We start from the raw sequence: 26,846 nt of genomic DNA, 5'->3' as shown, positions 1-26,846 counted from the left end.
GCTAGTGGCTCGTATTTTTTTGTACAGTAGGCAGACAGGAAGGAGGGTGAGGAGAGGGGGGAAGACATGCGGTAAAGGTCGTCGGGACCGGGAGTCGAACCCGCGACGTCCGCGTCGAGGACTAAGGCCTCCAAACGTGGGGCGTGCTAACCCCCTGCGCCACCACAGCACGGCCCAGACAAAGAAACTTTTGATTAGGGATACACCGATTCACTTTTTCACTTCCAATACCGATCCGACACATTAAAACCTTCAACACGCTGCTTTCTTGTTGGACATGATGGTAAAGTCAACCCAGACATCACCAAGAGAACGGTGGAGGTCCATGGGTCTGGCCATCCTTTCAAATACTTTCCAGATGTTTGAAGGAGCCACATTCATCTGTTCCGACTGATTTAATTCTCAGAAAATAGCTGTTCGACTGAGGCTGTACTGCATGTGCATGTCGAGGGCAGAAATGAAGGTTCTTTAACTCTATAACAAACTTTTCAATGGACATCTGTTGGCAAGCTATTCTGCATTTCAAAGTGGCCCTACGGTCCCCAAAAGCCAATGGAAGACAGAACGCTGTCATTTCCATATAATTAGGAATTTATCAAGGGACTTGTTTTAACATCACAAGTTATTACGTTAGATCGAACCCTGAGGTCGAGAAATTGTGTACGTATTTCAGAGAACTGAAGCACAAAACGTAGCTGTAGGCATGCTGTGAATGTGCTCTGTGTGTACAGAAACACTGTATGTCCAGAACCGCAGGCTGCACACAGCGATCAGAATTTCATAGTGGTTTTCCTGCTGTCTGTGTCAGTACGTGCTTGTGTGTGTATGTGTGTGTGTTTGTACAATACACACACACACACACAGAAAGGAACCCGTCCTATGAACAAGCAGACATCGTTTTATGTGACTACATTTTACTTTCAGTGATTTTTTTTTGTACTAGTTTATGCAGAAATATATATAATATTGTTTTATTCCAGTTGTTTTATGTTTTTCTTACTCGGCTCCTAGTGGTTTTTTGTTTGTTTGTTATTTGCTCTTCCCACACACAGACTCAGCATTCAATATTCACTCCCTCACTGTGTATGTAGTCTCTGGTTGACTACATACATACTGACTGGTTGACTTTACAGCAAACACACCTCCTACACTAAAATGAGTGTCTAGGAACAGAGGACAACCGATATCAATTTGCACATTTCAGCTTCCGAAATACCTGCAGGTTTCTTGGCCTTTGTATATATCTTTTTTTTTCTTTTTTTTTTTGCTTTTACCCAATTCTTTTTCTCTGCGTCATTTAGATTTTTTTGATCCACATTGAGTCATTCACTCATTTGAAAACAAGCTTTAACTTGCATTCATACTCTAACTTTAGCAGCTGCAACAACAAAATTATACAGCAGGAAAAAGATCATTGTAATTGATAGGGTATAAATAAAATTTGTAGAACGCAAAGCTTTTTTTTTTGTGACTATGAACCTGGGGGTAAATGAGATGCATCTCCCTCATCATATCATTAGTAAAGATGGTGTGAAAAGAGGCCTGGTGACAGCTTTGCAAATCAGGTTTATTGTGTTGGCTAACAATCGGCTAACAGGATGGATTCTGTCCTAATGGCTGTTTATGAATAATTTAATCGCCTCTGTCTGTTCCCGCACTCGGCTCATTGTCGGGGTGCGACACAAAACTCAGACACAAACACAGTGCTGCAGCAAATATCCACACACATTTGAACTACTTCAAATTATAAGCCTGCAATTATTATGAAAATTTTTATTTTTTTTTAAAAACCTCAGGAGCATTTACACCGACTCTTAAACACTTTCTCTCGTTCACAAGGACTCACAAAAGTTTGACACATAATTTAATAAATTATTATGAGTTGCTGAAGTAAATTTGGAATGCCAACTCTTTAATAAATGTGTCTGTTACTGTCTCAGACGGGGGTCATGACGTCGCCATCGTTCCAAATCTCAATAACTGGGAGCGAATGGCATGAAGGCAAGAAAATATATTTAAGGTTGTGTTGATAGCTTCTTATATTAAAAGACCTTCATGCTACTATGTATAACTTTTATAAAAGTTATAAAGTCACATTTTTAATCTGATACTAAAATAGCAAATCTCAAGAAAAAAAAAAAGATCTTTTTCTGAGAGTTTCTAAACCAAATTCTTAAAATCTCTTTCATTTTTTGATTTTTGGATGTCAATTGAAAACCGAAAGAATGGATGATCAACACGTCAAATCTTTGGTACCAAGTTCTTTGGAACGCAGTTTGTCATCTACGATCACTTTATTATATTTCTGAAAACAAAATGTGGGCATGTGTCGCTCAAATATTTATGAAATCTTGTCTCCATTAGTTCTGATGAACCCTGTATTGTGGCTCACCTGGATTTATTGTTACATGCCTAGTAGTATCAAACAACATTATTTATTTCTTTTTACTTTTAATCTTAAAGCCCTCACCAGGGCATACATAGAAATCTGTTCAATGCAACACCAACAGCCACATTTCTGTGTGTAGCCTCACCTGTTAGCCTAGCTCCTATTAATGACAGGAGGTTTTACCTTTTCAGCGCGCTACCTTTCATTTATTGCCTTCAGCCTGAAGCAAAGGGGAACTTTGGCTTCTCCGAAGTCATCCATATATGATGGTGTTTGTCATTTAGCCACAGGCAGTTTGACACGGCCAGTTTTGGCTCTGTGAGCCAACACAGGCCCAAACCCAACACCCAAAAATAGTGCTCATGAATTTCTTGCCCTCAGTCTTACCATCTCCTTCACCCCCATCAAGCTGCTGCTTCAAATTTCATTTCGACATCCTGACTGCGTCCTCTTTTAGTTCCTCCTCTCTCCTCCTTGTCGTCCTCTGTCAGACACATCACGACTGAGTGTTTTATTGCATTGCGTCCTTGCAGAGGAGGACCTTGGGTCCCGCTCCAGACACCCAAAAAAACCTCCCCTCCCACTCTCTTGCATTGCTCTTGCTGTCTGTGTTTTTACTTCTTCTCCCTTTTTTTCTTTCCATCGCCAGATTTTGTCTTTTTATGGAGAGAGCGTCGCCAGCCTGCATGACAAGTGAAGACGAGCCCCCGCTGCTCCTCCTCTTTCAAAAATCAGGTCTCTTCATTCAGATTAGTGACGGCCGCTTGCCTCTTCTGAAATTAAATCACCCTTTTAGTCGGAGTTCGGCACATTTTAGTACTCCTGGTTTTGTCTGAGCTCCTTTTCCCCACTGTCTGTCCTGATCTCCATTTCTGCGAAGCTTTGATCTGCCGGTGCCGATGGTAGTTATTTCAGATTTGTGTTTAGAACTAAAATCCAAAAATACGTAAGACTTAAGAATATTGTTTTCACTCCTCTGTGCTGTGAGTGGTCGTTAAATATTTACATTAGTAGCAGAGCCCAGTGAGTAATCAGCCTGATTTCAATGTTGAGGCTACAGATAAACAACGGAGAATACCATGGTGCAGGACTTGTTGCCACAGCAGAACCTTGTTAGAAAGGTTCGATAGACGGTAATTGCGTCTCTAGTCACCATATGATTGCACAATTTGATACTTTGAAAATCTATTACATACATAACATTGAATAATACAAATTAAATGCTATCTCACGTGAAATTTTTTTTATCCATTTTATAGTCGGTACATATACAATATAGGTTAAATTCAATTAAGCAAATTGAATATATTAAACTTAACTTGCTTACTGCAAATTCAGTGTTTGCTGATGTTACTTTCAAATGGTTAAAATAATATAGCACACTTAAATGCCGCTCTGCATTCCAAAATCCAAATAATACGTTATTTTGTTTGCTTGACCTGTTGAGTTAAAACCAACAGCCATTAGCCCAATGTATGCTAATTACAAATGATGCTAAAGATAGCACATGTTACGCACTTAGAGTAGCCCAAGAATGATGAAGCCTCTGGTATGGGGGACCCCAAATGAAAATCTGCCTAGGGCCCCAAAAAGATTTGAGCCGGCCCTTATGTCACCAGACAAAGTCTCTTTGTGTAGCCTAGCTTGGCGTAGATGTATGAACGGAAACCAACGGGGAAAGGTTTGAGTTTTACAGAAAGCGTTCATGTGTCACATTAAGATCTGAGCTGGGAAAAGGGGTTTTTGTAGCCATGACAACAAGAGAGAGCGAGTGCAGCAAATGGGAGCAGGTTGGGCGCATTAGATATTCAAGTCCTTGGCTTGAGAATGGAAGACATCCAGGATCAGAGCGAAGGGTCTTGTCACTCAGCATGCTTTCGATCGGGCCATCTCATGAATCTGACACACGGTAATCTGAGCAGCTGCCCAATGGATGAACCTAAATAAGAGGTTTTGCTCTTTACTCGGAGATGGGTAAAAGTCGGATGACACCAGGAGGGCAGGGCGGAGAGAGATAGAGACAGAGAGAGGCCAGCATTGCGGACAGCTGCAGTCCTGCCATGGAATCTGGTTTATGCGACTCCTTCTCCAGCTTCGTGACTGTGGCTCCTCTGTGCAACGGTATTAATAAACCTGGCAGCGTTCACACTGCGAGCGCTCGTCATGAGCTTCACATCAGTCATGCACTGGAGTGCCCGGCTCACCGGGAGGCTTCACCTCTCCATCTGGTTAAGTGTATCTTGTGCTGGTGCGTGAATCAGCCGGTGATGAGACATCCACCGCCTATGTCCTCTAAACAATATTGTGCAGTTATTTATACTCTATTGATCGGACTGTTACCGCGGCCCCTCGTGCGTTCTGCACGGTCAACTGCATCACTCTCACAAACTCAGGGTTCTGCGGTTCAGGCTGATGAATGATGTGAATGTACAGGAGCAATACAGCAGGCATAACCAAGGCTAACGCTACCGGTTGATGTGTAAGGCAAAGCTAAGACAAATTGGGTTACGTCGGCCAATAAAACTGGTGTAGCAATTTGCGTATATTATATTTCAGCATGTTTTGTGAATATCGTTTTGTTTTCGTCTATTAATTACAGTAGTAGTTTTAGTTTTTTCCTACTTTGGTTAATTTTTATGGTTAACTGAATCAACATGTCCAGTTAAAGTCTGATCAAAACGTTAAAAATAGAATTTTTCTCCAAAACAAAATAGTGTTGGAATTCCCTCGTTATGAAACACGAACAAGACAAACACATTTAATTGCTAATACATCCAGAATTACATTTCGTAGTACAGTGAAAGCTAATCTTGTAGTTTTTTTTTCAGGTAGTATTATTTTCTCAAATGTATTTTAACATGGTGGATTATTTTGGAGGTGGCATTTTAATCTAAGGATATAGATATTAGATATTTTCTCACAAGTTGAATATTGTTCCAGGGTAAACAGTACTGCACAGAAGACACAGATACATCCAGCCAGGTGTTAAATGCACCAAATCCTCGTGCGTTCTAATCTTTCCACAGCGATGCAGCTCCAAAAACAAATGGCTCTACTGTGGTACCAGCAAGAATCTAAAAGATGGTGTTGAATTATTATGATGATACTTTTCTGGTAGAGCTTTTGGTGCTGCACAGAAAGTTAGAACTTATTTTAAAAAAAACTATTTAAAAAGATTTAGTTTCTGGGAATAAAAACCAGGCAAGCTGGCATTATAGAATGACCAGTTCCTTTCTTTCTGGAGTTATTTTAAAACAGCAATTTCCCATGAGAATGTGTTGGCAATATTAAATAAAAAAAGCCAACAAAAAAAAACAACAGCTTGGACTCAATTTCGGATGCGCCATTAGAACTGCCCAGTTTAAGTGAGCTTAAATCGATGTACAAGATAAAAATAACACATTTGTTTTAAAAGTGGATTTTGTTGGTTGAATAATTATTATTTTCACAGATGACTCATCGTCAACAACAATCTGTTTTTCATCCACTGTTATTTTTAAAATCTTCCATAATTCCCAAGAAAGAAGTTATATATATATTTATATATAAAAAAGAAACTCAGCTCCAACCAGAGCAGATTCAATGTGTGTAAGGTAAAAATAAAAAAATTAAAAAAGCGGGCAAAATGTCTCTTCCTCTTAAAGTTTCTCTCAAAAGTCTGCATTCTCACTATGTTACCTTCCAGCCACAGACTTCCATGCATTTTACTCTTTCAGCATTGCCCTGTATTTATGCGACCAGTGATGCGTTTCACGGCGGCTGCTGCCGTCCAATTTGGAGATAAAAGTGCCGCTTAATCTGAGCGTGATCCCATCCGTCAAACCGTTTCCAGCAGTAGACGGGAAAGATGAAAATGAGCAGAAGTCGAATTCCCTTTTCAAGCGTTATAACGGTGATGAATCTCACTCACCCAAGATCACACAACCTACTGTAGAAAACGTATCGAGGCATCGCCGGTGTGGGCTGCAGAGTGCTGAGCGTTGTGACCGATCTACAACACGACCCGCCTTGCAGAGACTGTTTTAATAAGATTTTTGCCGAAGTTTTGAACTCGCGGTGCTTCTTAATGTCCTAGATTTTTGCGCCACCATTTTACAACTTCGTTTGGTGCCCATGCAGGGTTAGTTTTCCGATGCGCATTTTGGATGGAGTCCAGAAGGCTCAGTTTTTGTCTCACCTGAACTGAGCAGCTTAGTCTACTTGTTGTTTTCAACGTAACATAATTTGGCTTGAAAGTTCTCTAAAACTGTATCTCTGGTCTGTTTATGCTCCTAATATGAGACTTTAAAAAAAACTCCTCTGGTCAGACCGAGATTAAATTACATATGGATGGACTCCATTTGCAAATAACGCAAAAAAAAATATTGTGCACCCAAATTTTTGGGGGATCTGACTCCTGAAGGCAATTGGTTGAACTGGAGATAAGTTACAGCTAACTTTGTAAAAATGTTAATTTCCTGTTTTGTGTTTAGTTGGGATACTTTTGAGTGGATCATTTAGAATACGTAACATTGGAGCAAAGGTCATCATAGTTATGTTTTTCACTTCTGCATTAAATGAATGCAGAATAGTATTTTTTTAAATCATAAAAAAATACTAGATTTTGAAAAGTTTTGTTTTTTTGCTTACGCTTTTGCTTTAAGACGCATGTTATTCAGAAACCATCTGGACCGGTTTTTTCACCTTTTTTTGGTTCTATGTAATATTTGTAATATTGATGTCTACTTTTAGCAAGCTGGGCAGCATTTCCTTGTTTTTGTGGTGATTTTTGGCTGGAGATGCAAATCTTTTAGTGTCAAGCGATTTGATTTGATTGCAATTGTTAATGTCATCATTCAATAAAGAAACAATTTTCAATTCTGAAACAAATTTTTCAATTCAAATGGTCAGATACTCTGTCTAAATTATTTGACAGACAAGAGGTAAAGATCATGTGAACAATTACTTTAAATAATTCTGTCAACACAATGATGCTGTAAAAAAAATTATATCAGTTTATATTTAAACAAAAGTAAGTTTGTGCATCAAATTCTGTGACTTAAATGATCAGGTTAGCTCAGCTGCCTGGGCTTTTCTTACATTAAAAAAATTCAAACACATAAGGTGGGCGAGGCTGCCTTCTACAGTGGCAAATACGTACAAATTAAACGTATTCTAAATTCTGTTTTTGAGAATTTCCAATCAAGAATTCCCAGGACTAGGAATTGCGATTCCTCATAGAATCAGTTTTATTCTGCGTTGCTTGCCGGATCGTCTGGTACATGTCCGCCTCGTCAGACCGGAGGAAGCCGGAAAGGAATTCAGAGGAAGCAGATTCAGACATGAAATCTGAAGAGAATTTTTTCAAAGAAATTATTGACGAATGTGTTTACTAGGGTTTTTTTTCTATGATTGCTAGAGAAAAGCAATAATCAGGACTGTAATGAGCGCGCCCCATAATCCCTGAGCTTGGTGACAGAAACCAGGCCTGTTTAATTAAGACTCTGATTTCCCGTGAGGCATAGAGGTCTTTTTTTCCCTTTCTTTCTTTCTCACCCTCTTCCCAGCCTGTCTTAATTTTATTTCAGAATATTTTTTTTTTGTTCTATCTTGATCCAAACCACATTTGGAAAGCAGGCGCTGCTCTCTTGGTTGCTTTGATGTGCTAGTGGCTCGTGCTTTTCTTTTATGTCCGCCCTAGCTGCGGGCGAGGAGGTTCTCCACGAGCAAAACTTTTTAGGAAAAGGGGGTTTTCTCGTAATCCCACAAAATAGAAGACCGCAGTGAGTCAGAAGTAATGTGTGGGCTTAGGAATGAATGTTTCAGTTATTCTGCATGTACTTTGGTGGTGGATAAATGCAGAGAGGTGAAACAGAAACTCGCAACATAAAGGAGCACAACTAAAGGAGGCACTTTTGAGTGAATATTCGTTGCAGCTTTGGTTTAAAAGTGAAAGTCGTTTCTTCAGAAGGACTGATGCGGCAGAGAGAAATGTTGCCATTAATTGCTGCTCCTTATCCTGAGGAACTGGATCTTCAGTTGTTGATTTTTGGTTGTTTTTTTTGTTTGACTAAATCAATTAAATGGGGAAAGACTTTGGTGGAAGTGATTAAAGGGTAGATAAGAAAAAGAAGGAATTAAGTTTGTAGTGATATCCCACAACATTAATAATGTTCAATGAATGTCTTAAACATGCATTTCCTCTTCTCAGCAGCAGGATGTATCCTGAGGCTCCGTTTACACGGAGCTACTCTTCAGTGAAACCGTAACATTTTTGTTGCGATCCAGCCGCTCGCTTACATGAGCGACTGGAGTCTCTCACAGCGGCACTTTTCGAAACCAGGTGTCGGAGTGAAACTTTTCTGTGAATTACTTCGCAGGCGCAAAAACGCACATGCGCAGAACGCACAGCGGTAGGGTAACAACAAAAACAATGGCGGATAGCATTGTGCTGTTTTGTGCTACTTGACCTGTTTAGTTTAACACCATTTCTGCTAAGAAATAGATGTGTTACATTAACACTTTGTTCATGGGAAACAGAGACGGGTTCCTATGAGGTGGAATCTAAGAGTCAAAAGTGCTTGTGTGCTCTATTCAATGATAAAATCACAGTGCCATCTGGTGGTCTGGCATGACAACTACAGCTGACTCAAGATGTCTTGGCGGTGCCGTCTAAACATGGAACATTCGAGTTTCCCAGGCACCAGCCTTATATCATATTATAACATATCCTATTGACCTACAGAGGTGTCTCCCTCGCAATGACAAACAGTAGTTCTACTTTTTAATGGAATTAAAATGGAAGCCGTATTTGAAAACAGAAATCACAAAGAATGCTGTAGCAAACAAATTCAGCTGTGGTTTGTTTTTTTCAGATGAAATGAGAGTGAAGAGGACACTGTTCAGCACTCTCTCTTTGGCCCTCTCTGCACCACCTTCTTCTATCTTTCAATTTCTTTTGCTGTTTGCATCAAACCCCCCAGGCGCCCCTCTACATCCAGTCTGGGTCTGGAAAAGCCAGAGGCCTCTGGCTTCTGGCAGCCTGATGCAGCGGAGGTGTGAACCCTGTAATCGCCAGTCATTACTCAGTGGCACTTCCCACACTCCAACTTAAGTGTGTCTCGTCTGCCATGTTAACATCAATACATCATTATCACATTAATTTTGACAGATCAGTGTAATTCAGTGTAACAAGGGAGAGCACTGTTGGAAAAGCCTGGACTACCATTTAATCCACTGTACTATAAAACAAGCCAGATTATTTCTTTTCCTGAACACCAGATTGGATATCTTTCTTCCTTTAAGCCTAAAATATGAGATTAGCTAACTTTTTTCTTTAGATCCTTCTTACCCTTCAAAGCAAAGGCACCTTCCATGCGAGAAATAAAAAGAAGCCGTTTATTTTTCCAGCAGAACCTATTACGGCGTGTGTGACCTTTCTAGTCATGGAATCCTGAAAGCATTTGCAATGTCAAGTAGAGAGCTATTGCCAGGAAACCTTGGGTGGGACCATCATTTCAATTCGTCAAGCCATGAAAATCTATGCAGCTCGAAGGAAGTTTCCTGATCCAACAGTCAGGATGCTCCAATGGGGGTGTCTCGTGGTGTAACAGCAGCCATCCTGGGTTCTTCCTTCCTTCCCTCGCTGCCCACTTAGTTCTAGTCAATAAAGGCCGCTAGTGCCAAGAAAACAAGCATTTGTGACCTCAGGGGAAAACACCCAACAGCGTCCAAATACACTTCTAAACGACGCTTAAAGAGATGTTTTTTTTAGGCTCTCACATTCTCCAATACTCTGATAAGTACAGCTTTGTGTAGTTATATTAAATTCAGGTTACACATATGGCGCCAAGTCTCATCTCAAACCATTTACCAAAACAAGTCGATTTAATTGAATCATACAGACAGGTTCCAAGTTAATTACCGTTCTAATTGTTCAAATAGTCTAAACGTTTTTTGTTTATATAAGGGTACCCAGCACATTGCTTCGAATCACTGACTTGCTACATTCACTCCTCCTGGATGAGCAGACAGAGACAAACAATCGCTTGCGCTGTGTCGTCAACTTTACAGCAATGCTACACTGAGCCGGTAGCGACAGTAGCTGTGAAATGTGAGCAAATCTTGTTTATATTCTGCTAGTGTCGAAAAACATAATTTTGCAATTGCAGTGCTTCCACTAAATAAGAAATTAAATTAAAATCACATGAGAATATGCTTGTTCTCGCAATAAGTCATTAAAAATTACAGCAACAATGGTTGTGAGCAGCTAAATTAGAAATAGTCATAATTCAGTCATGGCACTAGAACTCATTATCTATGAGCCAATCATAGGAGACATCAGAGTCTAGTTCAGGCGTTGGAACGGCAAGAACCTTATACTTGGGTGCGGTGACGTATGTGCCGCTTTGGGGAAATTGTAGTCCGTGATTTCACATTAGAGCAATGGGTTCAACACGTTCAAATGACACAAATCTTTTTATGAACGGTGGACCCAGCTGCACATTGTCCGAGAAAAAACAAAATTATTTCAAACAGAAAGAAACCGCCACCCTCCACAAGATCACGACTTGTGCGATGCAAGCAAAACCAAAGTGCAGTTTTGCGCAATACATCGATTTTGACGCGGCAGAAAAACCACCTCAACCCAACGCAAAAAAGCTTTTATCAAAAAGCATGATTTTTTGGAACTACTGTTTCCATTAAGCAAAATTATAACAATTTTATGGTTAATGAAAACACAGCAGGTGGGAAGGAAAACTATGCTTCAACAGGAAGTAACATTGAGCAGAGCCAGGACCTGGCTCAGTACAGGAAGACCGATCTTTCACGAGGAAACCCTCCACAGACACACTGATAAGAGGATAATGTCACTTGGAGAAGAAAAAGTTGAATTTATGGCAACAGTTGCTCATTTAGTGGCTGCATCTAGCAGAGAGACATGGTGAAACACGAAGTAAAATTCTTGTTTAAAAGCAAAAGGACCTTAAATTCATTACATTTCCACTTAGTGGGATGTTATTAGAAGGTTTTTGGTGCAATGGGGAATGTTTTAATGGCATTCGCTACTGTGTGTTAAATTAGGAGTTTAGAGTATAATGAGGTTTTTGGGTTTAAGGGCTGAAATTAGTAGGCAAAATTTGCAAAAATAGCCTCCAAATTGCAGGCGACTATTTGTTCAGAAGAAAAATATGTTTTTATGGACTTGTGTTGCTAACAGCAGTAGCAGTAGACTGATCACAGCAATTAGCACATCCTACTGGTCGGCCTGCTTTACACTTAGGAGATTAAGTTGGATTTAATGTGATTTGTGAAGTTTAACAGCTCAGAGCTTTTAAACAGATGATTTTTACATATTTATATGTATATTTGTACATTTTTCCAGCTGATGTCACAGTAAAACTATCCACACAGCGGTCTTGAAAACTGTTGCACATGTGAAATGACAGATCTGGACGCAGCTGCTTACTTACAGCCCAAAGGCAGCCTCTTGCGTCATTAAATGAATTGCTTTTTTCTGTTGTTTTTCCACAGAGTGGATAGTCATAGATTAATAGTGAGGCTGCATCTGTGGTTTGCTTTTAGCTTACACTGATGTCAACCCCCCACAACATGCAGGCGGTGTGTGAATGCGCGCGCGTGTGTGTCTGTGTGGCAGATTCCATTAGTCCATTAGACTCCTGTGCGTCTTCTTCTCAGTCTTGATGAAAACCGAAGTGCCATTCACGTCTGCAGAGCCGGCACTGCAGACTTGTCGCCTGGCTAGGAAAGGAAAGCCCTGCTGGTGAGATGTGAAGAGAGGGAAAGCAAGATGGATCGCTCTGCTGTCCGCGGTGTGTTAAAAGGCAGTTAGACTGTACAGTTTCCCTCGCACGGTCACTCACATCCTGAGCTACAAACATTTTAACCAGAGAATAGGATTTACTCTGTGAAGCATGCTTTTGTCTGGATTTATGAGACAGAATTTCAACTGTCCACAATTATAAAAAGACTCAAACAGAGGCGGGTAGAGAACCCAAAAACTTTTACTCGAGAGAAGCACAACTTCAACATATTTTTATGAAGTAAAAGTAAAAAGTACCCATCCAAGAAATTACTCAAGCAATCAATATCAGTAGATAATACGTCTGAAAGAATATTCAATCATTTCACTGAACTCTTATCCAGAATCGCACAGCATTCTGGGGGATGTAGGCAGAGACTTTAGCCTTTTAAACTCTCACGGCGAGCTAAAGCTAGGTTGGTGCCATCGACTAATTTACTCACTCTTTGGTTACCTAGCAACAGCCTGTTGAGTAACTTGCGCAGCAGCAGTGCCTAACAACTGCTTAAAAATACACAACAATGTTGTAAAGTGAAAACTGAGGAGAAAAGAGACGTCAGCAGTTTGGCAGTATTTCAGATATTTAAAACAAAAAATGAATCAATAATCATCAATATCGACTGATATGAAACACTTATATTTTGAAACGTTTTTCAGCCATATCGTCCAGCCCTGCTGGTTAGGAAACAAAACGAACTCTGGCTGTAAAAGGGTATTTGGTAATAAAAAGGCCACTCAACTGAGTCATCAACAATTTCATTTTTGAAAATTACATCATCAAATGGACCAAAATATAAACGTATGTGGAAATTTTGATCTTTTAACAACCAGTGCAAATAATTAATATTGCAAAAATAACAAAATCAAGTCCAATACACACTTTTCCAAATCAGTTTCTTTCTAAACTTATGAAACACTAACCGAAAACTCAGGTGTGTGTCTGTGTCTGGTGAATGTTTGGTTAAAACAAGTTTGTTCTTCATTCAGTGATGTTACTCAAGTGAGAGTAATGCTGCATTATATTGAAATTACTCAAGTTAATGTAAAAAGCACAGTATAGCAAAAAAAAAAAAAAAAAAAAAACTACCCCTAAAAATACAGTTTTTCCAAAAAGTTTCAGTCAATGTAAGCCAACTCTGGACTCAAAGTATGCATTAGCACTGGTACCGACACAAAGTTGGAAAGCCAGAGAACGAGCTGCTTTTTGACTCAATGCATGATGCATGAGCGGCTATCTATAATGAATGGAGCCGGGCCACTCATCTTACTAGCTGGAACTCCTGCTTTCTAAATGCATTCCCCCAAATAACATGCAGAAAAATCCGGTTTCCCTTCGCTTGTATTAGCAGGGAACGCGTTCTCCCATGAGGTGTCAGACACATAATAAAGTATGTCATCCCCTTTTTCCAGGGCCCGCTGTGCCACTGTCGGCTGTTGTTTGGCTCGTCTGACGCTCGCGGGGGGAGCTTTCTGGAGCCTGAGAGGGCGGATGCAGAGAGTGTCATGACTCATTTAGGGTTTGCTTTCATTTCCCTGCAACCGACAGCGTGTGATGTAACCTTTGCATGAGTCCAGCTGAAATCAGCGAGGCTATTCCTCGAGGAGTCCCCTCCTCCACCTCCTCCCCCTCTTTCTGAGCCGCAGCCGAGGCATCAGGGTACCCACTGACCATTTAGCCGCCCGGACCCATCAATAACTCTTTATAAAGATCAATTAGGGCCGATCAGTGGAGAGAGCGCCGCTGGGGCCGCGGTGCCATATTGAGCCGTTTCTGTGCGATGATGTTTCACGTAGAGCTTTTTCCAAAGGAAGGGCATCGCACCCTCAAGACATTTGACTTCATTAAAGGAGCGTTCTCCTCAAACCGGAGCCATAAACCCTGCGATGAACTACTTCTCTCTTTGTCTGTGCGCTGAAAAATAGCATAGTGTCCAGCCATCAGTCTGCCTGAAAGCACCGTGACGGAGGAATGGAAGCGATGCAAAGCAGCACGTAACTGTGAAGTGGGATCAGGCCACTTTATCATGATGTCCTTAAAGGCGCAGTATTGTGTGTTTTCCAGGCGCATGGTGCCATTTTATAGCGCGATAAAGTAACTATGTTACCTCCAATTGTTATAAAAATGCTATATTTATCAAATATGACTTTAAAGAAATTTGACTTTGTAATTTAACGCCTTGAAATTGGGCCTCTGTCTCTTTAAAAACTCTGTCTCTTTAAAAACTCCTTTCACCTTCAGAAAGTCATGACATCGCTCCTCTATTAACCCTTTAACAGCGTTTCTACTGGCATTGGACTGAGAAGCAGCTTCTATAATGAGCTCAGCAGATGCTCAGTTCCACCAGGTGTTTGCTAATTGCTGCTGGCTAGTCTGAAGGAGCTGAGTGGGGGAGTCGTGGAGGAGGAGCTGCGTCCACCCAGGCATTTTGCACAGGTGGAATAGTTGAAAGAATCAAATCAACACTCCAGCCAACTTCAGCGTAGCGCAAAAGCTTTTTATCGAAAAACATGAGGTTTTTTTTAACATTAGTACATTTCTATTAAGCAAATTTATTTTCGTAATTCCAGTTGCCACAATTTTAAGGTCAGTGGAGATGCACATTTGGTTAGATTTTATTAGGACAAAATTGAACAGAGCTGATAGCTATACCTATTATAATCTTGACTTCATATTTCTGCACCTCTTTGGCAACCAGGCTTCATTGTGTAGCTGTTAGATTAACTTATAGGGAGATTATGGAGAAACCAAACTCTCCAGCACAGATGACAAGTAATGTTCTGGAACTTTGAACTTCGTAATGAAAATGAAAACTTGGTCTTTGTTATTATTTGTTTTATTATTGTTTTATTATTCCTATTTTTTTTATTTTCTTTTTTCCATTTGACTTTTAGTTTTACATTTGAAATTAAGATTTCGAAAAGAAAAACATTTTTGTGTAAAATTTGTAAAAATGAAAGTCTGCACCGAAAGTTTTGAGAATGTTCATTTAAAAAGAATCAACTCACACTTTTCAAATTTTCATTTTAGGAAGTGAAACCATGTATCGTTTCTATCCCACTTCACAAATATGAGCCACCTGCTGTTTTTCTACCTCGTAGAAAAATCCCAGCAAAAATACTTTGTGTGATGTGTGAAAACGATATTTTTGTAAGGCACTGTGCCTTACAAAAATAAAAAAATAAAAAAATAAAATGTACACCGTTCACAGCCAGACTGACTAGAAGCTCGTGTTTTCAGTTCATTTTGTTTTTCCGTCCACTCTGCTATGGACGGGTTTTTACTCATGTCCTACTTGTGCTGGATGCAGTGATGAATGTGGTTGTCATGACACCAGCGCCGGCCAATGAGCTCGCGGGTTAGCAGCCCTGCACGTCATGTCTGACGGCTGACTGACAGGCCTGCTGCAGAGCGAGCCGACCGTTCACCATCTAACCTTTCTTCCATGCTGATTATTAATCCAACTTACAGCGCGCTTCCCGTGTCCCTCCATCGCAAATTAACCTTTCTCTTCTTCTCTCTCCCTTCTCCCCTTCTCTGTCTTTTGTTGGGGTTTTGTTTTTCTGTCCCCTTACCTTTCGCAAAACCCTGTCCTTTGTCCTTTCCCTCCTCCCCCCTCTCGCAGCAAGTTTGTTCACGTGAAAATTATTGACGATGAGGAGTATGAGAAAAACAAGAACTTCTTCCTGGAGCTGGCTGAGCCTCGCATGGTAGACATGAGTCTGCAGAAAGGTGGAGTACTCAACTTCTTTCTCTCTTTCTCTGTGTCTTACTCTCCCACTTTTACTGCTGTGGCCTCCATTTGCCTCATTTCAGCCCCTCTTCTCTGTTTCTCTGCCATCCTCCTGTGTTTCTAACTCCAGGTTTTGTTCACAACTCTGTTTTTTCACAATCCCGCCGCGGTAAAATCGCATCTTTTTGTTCCCCCCAGCGCCACAGTTTCTCCCCCAGACGCCATCGGCATCTGCACAAGAAAGCAAACAGTCTAGACGTCACCTTCACATACTCAAAGGCACAGGCAGACACTGTTATATAGAAACATGCAGGAGTTATTTATAACTTTAGAGCCAGAGCGTCCATGATGAATGCTATAAACTGGTTCTGCTGAGGAAGGATTATTCATTCATTTTATTTTTTTAGTAGCGAGAGAAACGATTCACCAGATTCCAACTAATGGTTTCATCAGGCTATGAAGTATTATTTTAATATACTCATATTGTATAGCATCCTGCTAAAGAGAGAAGTACAATAAAAGTATATTTGCCCAGCTTTTCTTCCTTGCGTTTCAAAAAAAAACTTTAGTATCAGACCTTAGTAAATAAAGTTTTTACCTGAATTCATTTATTACTATTATTCACTTAATTTTAACGTTTTTATGCAGACAAGCAAATATTTCCAACTAGATGACTTTTGAAGGCAGTTGCATCTTATTTTGAGGATGTGTTAATTGGGGACGAATGCAAATGCACATCGCAGTTTTCACATTTCTGTTATGGTGCAGACTGCATGATAATAAGTTAATTGTACAGTCATAATTAGGAAAGAGTAAAAATTGTGACAAGAGTAAAAATTTAGATGTGTAAAATATATACTGCTCAAAAAAATAAAGGCAACACTTTAAGTGTTAAACACCTGTTTAAGTGTTCCCTTTATTTTTTTGAGCAGTGTATATAATGTGGGACATATATGGACGTGACAACAGGGGGTAGGATTTAATCAGCATTGTCTTCTTCCCACTCCTTTTCTGACTGGATATGAAAGATTTGTTTTTTCTATGGCGAATTGTGATTGTGCTTCTTTTTGTTTTTTTCAATACATTTTATTTATTTTTTTTCTGTGTCATTTTACTTGTTCGAAATTAAGAAAAATGTAATTTTATTTACAAAATATAACACTGGCCATAAAAGACATAGTTCTCTACTTTTCTTGACATAGGTAGTAGACAGGGAACATGCAGTTGATTGATGTGTTGATACAGCGGATGGGATGCACCAATCAGAACTTCATGGCCAAAACCAATATCTGGTTGTATATAGTGTGAAGCTGGGTTCAGAAAGTTCCTATTTATTTCAAAGAAATAAATTAAATAATTGCCAGCGTTCGAAACGCTGTGTAGAGGAGATGTCATAGACTGTATTAAAGACAGAGTAGTTAGCATTAGCATTAGAAACTGTAAACACCAGTCTGTGTATTTCTCAGGTAACACAGATCCTTTCCCCAACTCGTTAAGATTTTTTTTTCAAAAGAACAAAACAAAGAAATTTTGCTGCGATACATTTAGCCTTCCTGTTGTCCACTGACCTATCTGTGCCTGTTCAAAAGTGGGAGCCTTAATGAATGGAAGACATGCTCCAGAGTTAGCCCAGTTTCCTTTCTATAAACTTCATCCTTGTGTAATTTTTAAACACCTCACTGATATGGAAACTAGTTAACTCTCTTATTCGCTCTGTTACAACTTCCGACTGAAGCAAGTGGCTATTACTGCAACATGTTTAGGTGTTGGTGATTCATCGACTAAAAAAAACAACAACAACAAAAGAAAGAGATTGCTGCTAACCACCTGTTAAACGGAAAATAGTTTCAAACGTGTCAGGATTTCCTTTCGTCATTGATCTCAATGTGTGCTTTAAAAATAATAATCAAGCAGTTACAAAAAGTATAAACCACTCTGCTCCCATTTATGGTTCTGGAAATATCTGTGTTTTTGTTATTTATTTATTTTCTTTTCCGCTCGGAGTTGTACAGTTGCCCGCAGCGTTCTTGAGTTGAATTGTTGGAGACAGTAAAGGTGTAGAGGAGAAGTAAGCTAAGCGATTTGTTCAGACAGAGTGCCAGATAAAGATAGGTAACGACAGGTGAAGCTGTGCAGGATACATGCCAGTGGTCAGGTCCAGTCTCAAGGGTCAGAAGCTTTGAGGGGAAAGAAACTGAACCTTTGTATGCTGTTTTTTTCCCCGCCTCTTTCTTTTCAGAATGCTCTGCAAAACCTGTTTATAGCTAATCGATGCATGAAGAGTTTTGAGTCACTATGAGTTACAGGAGCCTTTCATTCACTTCCATCTACTCACTAATTGACAGAATACTTTGCAGTGTTTATTTTTCACATGCTACAGTTTTAGGTACATTGGAAATCACTTATATCTGCAACCATAGAAACGGATGCATCTATTCTCTAAGTAGTAATTAATGTTTTAAAATCCTGACTGAACGAAAGATCATTTGTCAAGATGTACTGTACATCTATGGGAAGCTAAAACATGATCTTATCCAGCTTTTTCCTGGTGGTTGCTGCTGTAGTATTAATTGAGTTCGCAACGGCAGCTGCAGTGAACCAGTTTGTTTTGCCACCTAGTTGAGTTTGAATTTACTGCTACATTTTCTTATTTTTTGAGGGGGGTTTTCTAACTGCACACCTATGGACATGTTCTTCGATGCCTAAATATGGATTTTCACCGTTCACTGCTGCACCTTTAATGAGGTGACGCATGTGGGGTAAGCAGGTAGGCGTCTGTAACATGCACCCAAAGTGAAACAGGGTCAGTGTGGTTTCTCTTCTCTACATCACTGATGCTCCTGTTGTGCACATTTCCTGAGAAGTTTCTGGCCAGCAAACACTTTTTCACTCTTCCTAACCTCTGTGCATGAAGACGATGAAGTTAGGTTGTGTCAGTTTTGATAAGCCAAATTCTTTATTTTGATCATCTTTCTCCTGAGTTGGCCTTTTAAGTCACTAGCTGTGTTTTCATTGCAAATGTGAGCAAAACTTTGTCAAAATATGTCACTAGAACACAATGTCACAATTGCGGCGTTTCCATTAAGTAACAAATGGAATTAAAATAACATGAATAAGTTTGTTCAGGTGGTAAGTCGTTAAAAACATGCCACTGCCACGCCATGATCCTCCAACTACTTCCAGTCATCTTCTTCTTCGTGGTTTGCGCCAGTGGCAACATCTGGTTGCTGATCGTGTGACTCGAGTGATGCAAAAAGAATGTACTATAAAAATAAATAAATTTTGATACGTCCAAAAATACCACCACGATTTCTCAAAACTGTTGTGTTTCCATTATGATGTAAATCTCTTTGAACTGCCTTGTTGCTCAAATATGGTATACAAATAAACTTGACTGATTGATTAAGCAAATAAATTTTCAAAATGCCAAATTTCGCAATTGTGGTGAATGGAAACGCAGCTGGTCTGATTTTAAAAAAAAATGTTATTCTTTTTTCTAATTCTTATTTTAGACCAAACTCAGCACAATTTGACACATACTTTCATTTTCAATGTTTCTGTTCATTTCTATATTTTTTGGTTATGAAATGAATATACAGGACTACATAAAAAAAAAAAAACACCTTGAAGATTAATTACATGCAACATTAGACCCTGTTACATGGATTCCACCAATCGGGACGAGGGAATCCATATTTTACAAAGTTTTGTAACGCCTATGATAAATTGTTTTCTGTTTTTAATTTGCACAAATATTATTCATGCTCAATAAAATACCCTTGGGGGACATCCCTCTCATTCAGAGCCAGACCTTCCCGTCCCAGCTGTAGTTTACACCCAGGTTTATTTTACTAAATGATTCAAATGTTACTCATTTCAACTGTAGAAGCAGAGCAACGCCGCTGTGCATCTAATGAAAGCCCAATGTTTGCAGAGAATTATACGAGATACGCCTACTTACTTTGTAAATGCAGAAGGTAATAAATGTTTGATTTAGGTAATGAATGTTTAAACTATATACAATGAGGAGGGTAATGAAAAAGCTCTTTTTGTGCAGCATCATATTTTATGAACGTGTCTTTGCTGATGAAATCACTTTGATGCCACATTAGAAGAAACAGAAGACGCTTTATTAGGCTCGCACGCACGTTGTTCTCTTGCAATTACTCCTTTATTGCATCAATGAATAATAGGACGGTTTTATAGTTTTTCGATATAATCTAACAATCATATTGTTGTTCAAAATCAGTGATCTGCAGCTGATTGGGTTTGTTTTTCTCTTTATTCAAGCCAAAGTGGAGAAGCAGAAATGATGACTATTACATTAGAGTCTTTGTTTCCGTCATAGCAAATAGCCTCGCTCCAGTTTTCTTACATCAGAAGGCTACTCTGTCATTACAGCCGCACTAACTGTTGTTTACATACTGATTATTTCTTTGGAGAGAAGATCAAACTGAAAAGAGTGGAAAGGAGTTATCAGAACGTACTTTAGCTCTTTGATCTGTTAGGGGCTTATTGCTGTCAGTTACATCACTTCTCGAAACTTTTCCTGATTTGTTCATGGGATGGGATTCTCGGATCAGATTCTGGCAGATGTGACTGAGTCCCAGGCTGGCAGGTCTGACTTTGGACAATGTGTGAGTAATGAAAGCAATCAAGGCAGCAGTCACCCTGACCTGTCAGTCTGGAGATGTTTACTGCCAGCTCTAGCAATGTCCTTCTCTAACTCCTGTTGAAGTGGTCAATACCATTAGCACTTCCAGTGAGGTGGTTATAGCAGCCACTTCTGCCGCTGATGCAACCCAATACAGCCGAGTCTAAATGAGCCGCTTTACCGTTTGACGACAGTGCAGAACGTCTTTATGGAAAGACGTGCGAAGATCTGCGTTAATGCATACAATTATTCTGAAAATGTTTATGCGCTACTAATACATAAAGCAGATTAGTCAAACTACCTATTTTGGCATAAAAGCCTCTCTCCCGCAGAGGATTTCCTAGTTCACAGAGGTGCGTTATGATTCGACACAAGGAGCGACGAACAGCGAAAGTTTTCCGTGACCTGCTACTTTCCCTTGTCTCCAATTGAGCCTATAACCCGTTACAGAAATGCAACTCAATTTTAACACAAAGACACCAGACCAGTCAGTTTGCACTTGGACAATAAAGTGTAAAGAGCTGATCCCTGAAGTAGAGAGGCGCAGTTCGTGACCATGTGTCAGCAAGTATCCAGCTCAAGTGTTCTTCACTCAGACACCATATTCAGTTATGACTTCTGACACATCCGTTGGCTGAAAGCCGTCCTGGAGGCTTTTTGCTGCATTTGTTCGAATTGTTTCCCCATCCTCATGCTGCAGCGAAATACAAAGCTAGACACATATTGGCACTTCTAGTAAATATGTGCAATAAAGTTTCCTAATGTCAAGCTGAAAATGTAAAAAAAAAAAAAATAATAAAAATCAATAGAAATTTAGATTTATTAAGAAGGGGGATAATATTTTAGGAATTTTTTTGTATCTATCCCCTGACTTATTCTTTTTAACCTTTTCTATGATTTGCTTGGAGTGTTCTTTTATCTTCATGCTACAGTGGTAAACAAAAATGCTGATTAAGCAGTGATTGGACGTTCGAGAGACTACAAACTTAATTTTGCTAAACCTCTTTTGCATCTTTCGCAAGTAACTTCCTTCATTATGCATGTTTGCATTTGTCATTATTTTGTAGAAATCAATTTTCACTTTGACATTAAAGGGTTTTTTTGTCGTTTTTGTTGGACAAAAGAACCATATTTTGTTTATCATAATTTGTAAAAGCAAGACGAAGGGTTAAAACAACTAAGGGGGCAAGAATTTTTTTGCTAGGTGTCCAATACTAGTTTTCAGCATTTTTCCATGAAGAGCAGAATCACAAGTAGGGAGGCTACCTAGAAGTACTTCACAATGAAATCAAAACTTTACCCTCCAAAGTATTCAATTGCCTCCAAGGCAACTGTACCCAGACAAGTCACTCTTCTAGCATCAGACGTACACACACTTGATGGAAATGAACCTGTTATCTTGGTCTGGCAATAGTAGGTTGCCAAGAGGAGAGAAGAGGCTGCTCTAACTCTTGAAATGCTACAAATTCAAAGACGAGAGAAGGATGTATTGGGCAGTGGAAATTACTAGGTAGACCTTCAAATGGCACAGCAAAAACCACTGTCCTCATTCACGTTTAGGGTTTTGTCTTGTTGGTTTCAGTCTGTTTCTTCCCATCATGTGCTCACAGCTCAAAACTGAACTCCGGCGAGAAGGAAGCATGCCTTGCATTGGAGAGTATGTTCGGGTATATTGGATGGACGTCATAGGTGATCACGTGCACGCATCGGTGTGTTTGTGTATGCATGGCTGTAGGATTAAAGTCCCCTTCCCAGCCCGCTCCTTGTGGTAATCCATCTCCCACTGCCACTTTCCATTCAAATCACGCTTGCCGTTGGGAAATGTGCCACCCGTCGGCTGCCTCTCTCAGAAGGAGCTCTCGCGGCTTCTGAGGGCACTTCACATGCTGTTGTTCGAGCCTGACCGTCTCCTTTCTCACAGTCCTCTTTCACACATGCATTCATTACCTCTAAATGAGCAGTGAGTCATATTGTGGAGGAATGCAGCAGACAAAGCAAGGAATCAAGCACAGATGGATTTTAAGATTGCAGGCCTTTAGATAATCTACAATAGGGGGAATTGATTTGGAAATGACCCTGTTACATTATTATATTGATTGAAACTACTCAATGACAAGGGCATGGGGTCCGTTTATAATGTGCAAACAATATCAGTTGCATTAATCAAATATGATCTTCATTGGTTATTTCATAACAATTGGGTGGGTAGTATGACTTCTAGTGGAATTTAGTTTTACTAGCCACAACCAGGCACTGACTGATCCCAGAACTGTAAAATCTGATTTAAGCCAAACCTTTCTGACACCACAAAGAGGGATGAAAAAGCAAAACATCAAGCCTTGGAGAGAAACAGAGCTGGTCATATCAATAACAAAAGAACCCAGATCAACATCTAGAGAACTGCAGGCCAAACTTGCCTCAGCTAAGGTCAGTGTTCATGATTCAACAACAACAGAGAGACTGGAAGAAAGAAAATGTCATCCATAGGAGAATTGAAAAGCGAAAACCACTGCTGACGGGAAAGAAGACGAGGTCCGTCTGACTTGTGCCAAAAAGTATCTCAATCTTGTCCAAGAAAATATTCTCTAAACTGACGAGACAGAAGTAGATCTTTTGGAAAGTGCTGTTTTATGTTAAAACTAACGGCATTTTGAAAGATAAGTTGTCAATGCAGGAATATAAGAGGCTGGCGGATGTTTCCAGTGGCCATTGGGCAAGAAAGAAATCCTTAAAAGGTGTGTGCAGCCATCAATTTGTGAACCTGAGCTCAAGGAAACTTGGGTTGTATAGGATAGTGATCTAAGACAGTGATCCTTCTACCATTGTAGATAGAAAAAAAGTAAATCTGGGCCACAAACCTAAACTTTTTAACTTTTCTTGCAGAAAATGTTCACTTTTTTTTCTAGAAAATTTCTGAAATTAATTTAAAATCTTCTGAGTTTTTCTAGCAAATATTTTTACATTTGGAGCTCAGAAATGTCTTTTTTATTTCTGAGATTAATCTCAAAATTTCTAAGTTCTTTTGCCAAAAATGTACTCCTTTTTCTTCTATGTACAATGGCCCTAAAACGCTGTCATAATGATACAAAGTACAGAGCAATAAGGTTTATGTTTGATGTTCAAACAATCAATTCGAAATGAACTGCACAGTACAAAAAAAAAGTTAAGCTATAATTTATTAACAGAATCATGTCCTACCCATTTCTTTTAATCAGTTTAGGTGGCTTCTGTCCAGATTGTAATTATCCACCCTTGTGAGGTTAGCCACAAAAAGCCCACTATTTTGAAACATTGCATGTTGGGATGCTCAGTCCTTTCCTGGAAGGCCTAAATGACCAGTATTAAATCAATTATCTGCCTAATCGAGCTGAGATAAAAACTCATTTTCCTTATCACCAGCCCCATTAGCCATTACAGATGCCCCGGGAGACTTTGAATGTGTAAATAGTTCAAAGTGGAGCACCTTAACGCTTCCAAATCTTATGTTTTTACAAATGATACATTTTATACTTTACAAGATCAGGCAGCTAAAGTCCTGACGAACACAGCAAGTGAGATTTCTTTGCAGTAAAAGTCATTTGCTTATCAAATGACACATTTCAAGCGGGCTTCAATTCAATCCTGGTCATTATAGGTCTGATATGTACTTTAACAAGCAAATCATTATAAGCATCATTACACAGATGCTCCTACCATGCCATGCGTTATTACCCTAGGAACTGACACAAAGATGACTCTAATCTGCTGATACCTACCGTTTTTCCTGTCTCCTGGTGCTTTTGCCATCAGTTTTCAGGCTGTGCCCTTGGTTTTGTAAGTGACGGCAGAAGGGAGACCTTGCTGGGTGAGCGATGAGAACCAGCTGTCGCTCACTGCAGCTGGGGCCACATTCTTCCCACTTGTTGGAAAGCGATTCCGGGACCGGAACCTACACCTCAGCTCATTTAGTCGTCTCACTTCCCCTTATGCAAAAGCCAAAAATGATCAAAGATGGGTTTTGGTGTTGGGATGAAGTATTTAAAGCCAGTTTAATTTTAATAAATTCATGTGGAAAGTGCAGAAGAATCAGATTGTGAAGTATTTGATAATTACCTAGAAATGACTGGCCCCCAAAAAAGTCGCCACCTGAATTTAACTGAGCGAATAGGTATGGATAGTTACTGCATAGATAACCGACTTCCATCTAGCAACAAGTTATTTAATCAATCCTACCTGATGCAATGATTAATTTCTCATTTTCTAAACAACCATGTGGAAAGTCACATCCTGTGAACTTGGGAAATATGCTATTCTGTTTAAGAAAAGTCAAATTATTGGTCTCAAACCGAGAAAACATTTAAGGAGATTGCAGAAACTGCCAAAACTGGGTTGAGAACTGTCTACACGTTATTGAAAACTGGAAGGATAAAGAAGGGCCATCGTGTCTGAGGAGGAAATGAGATCAGGAAAAAGATCCTCGAGTGATCGTGATTGGTGATCACTTAAATGTTTGATGAAATCAAAAAACAGTTTTTTCATGACCTTGATGTGGCCCAAAATGAAGACGATCCAAGACAACTTCAAAAGACCTTAAATGTGTTAAGAATGTCACTTAAATAACTGAATGAAGTACAGTTAAAACACAATACTGCTCTAGGACTGCAGGGTGTTTGTCATTTGAAATATAGTCAATGTTAAATGCTCCACTCTGACTTTTAAAAACAGAGATACAAACTGGACATGTTTTAACCTCGTTATGTGTCCTATTAGAAACAAAATTAGTTAAGTTTAAAACCTTTCTGCTTGTTCCGACGCAATGACTGAATACAGGCCAAATTCTACTTAATACATGGAATAGCCTTTAAAATAAATAAACACTCTTAAAAAGAAGAGATATTTTAGTGTGAACACAGAGTCGAATTGCCAAGAATCTGGGATGCCTAGAAGGACCAACACCAGTGTGATGGCATTGTGGTTGGATTGATCTTATTAGGCAATTTTTGCAGCCTTCATTGGTCAGTCTGAACAGTTAATGAAGGTCACAGGATGCCTCATGGACACACTGGACACAGAATCACCAGCCCCTGACAGAGTTTAATAGGGGTTGCATGTGGACAGATGGTTGGATTGCCTAACATTTGCGGTGCAGAGATGCAACACTGCCAAGAAATGGGGACAAATATTTAAACGAGGACATCTACACATCATGAAGGAACCAGACATTTGTATCACAGCACCCCATGTCATAGCTGGACTACATTTTAACCATTCGATTCCACTGGTGTCATTAACGCCAGACCACAGACGGCTACTTTTGGAATGGTGCACCCAACAGAAGGCAGGGAAGAATGACAAATGGTGTCACATCAGGTTTAATAATACATCTAGGTTCTGAGCTGCCACTGGTATATGGTGGAAGAAGGACCAAACTTATTACTGCTGCCAATGCCGTTTAGAAACATTGACATTACTTCTGGCATCATGGTGTTGGGATCCAAATGGTCAGACTTTGGATCACAATATCGATTCACTGGACTGTGAAGACACTGCACTACTACAGTGGTAACTTGCACTGAGGCAACACCACAGCACAGTGTTTCAACTAGACAACACCTGTCCATACATGACAGGGCTTCCCCCTGGCGGTCCACCAGGCTTTACTTCTGCCCCCACCAGGCTTAGCATTGCTTACTTAAGTTTTTTTATGTTAGCAGTTTTGTAAGACTGTATAGTTGGTGTTCAGACATTAATCTTCCAATAACACATAATTATTGAGTGATATTTTCAAATTTCCTGTCCATTTCCTGACCATCCATTCCGTAACAACAAAATTATTTTCAAGACGGCTAACGAAATCAGAGCAATGCGTCTTGTGTTGCACGTCTTTACCTTGACATCTGAATCATGGGATCAAGCTCATGGCGTTGCTCTAGTGGTTCTATTATCTTAATTGCTTGCGTTCTGTGTTGCATGCTGGCCTGTAAAGTTGCATCAGATCTGGTGGGTGTTTTGGCCTCATCATAAATCTGATTTGAAAAAATAAAAATCGCTCTGTTTGCAAAGTCTCTGAGCTCTCAACTTGTTTTCAAATTGTACAAAACCCACTATGAATACAGATGACTTTTGTTCATATTGAAATATGAGTGGGATTACCGTAGCGTGTAAGGGGAGAAATTAAATAGGTGCGGTACTAATGTAATTTCAATGGGAATAGCATCATCGTGCAATGAATAAGAAACCCTTTTAGGACCAGTACAGGGGACCTGCAAGGCGTAGCCAGGAAGGCTGGTT

The 26,846-nt window shown here is 39.7% G+C and overlaps 1 protein-coding gene across 4 annotated transcripts in view; it reads left to right on the top strand.

The window, feature by feature from the left end:
* The window catches only part of slc8a3 (solute carrier family 8 member 3), a 117,880-nt gene that overhangs the window by 59,270 nt on the left and 31,764 nt on the right, over positions 1–26,846 (top strand). For 2 of the 4 annotated variants that reach the window (XM_028000431.1, XM_028000430.1), the window contains exon 3: positions 15,815–15,921. The exons of the other annotated variants lie outside the window; for them this stretch is intronic. In XM_028000431.1, the coding sequence (XP_027856232.1) occupies positions 15,815–15,921 (107 nt within the window). The remainder of the gene's footprint in view (positions 1–15,814; positions 15,922–26,846) is intronic. 4 annotated transcript variants of the gene reach the window in all.

The sequence above is a fragment of the Xiphophorus couchianus genome, chromosome 19, assembly GCF_001444195.1.
Source record: "Xiphophorus couchianus chromosome 19, X_couchianus-1.0, whole genome shotgun sequence".
NCBI lineage: Eukaryota > Metazoa > Chordata > Actinopteri > Cyprinodontiformes > Poeciliidae > Xiphophorus > Xiphophorus couchianus.
This window is presented reverse-complemented; position numbering and strand designations above follow the sequence as displayed.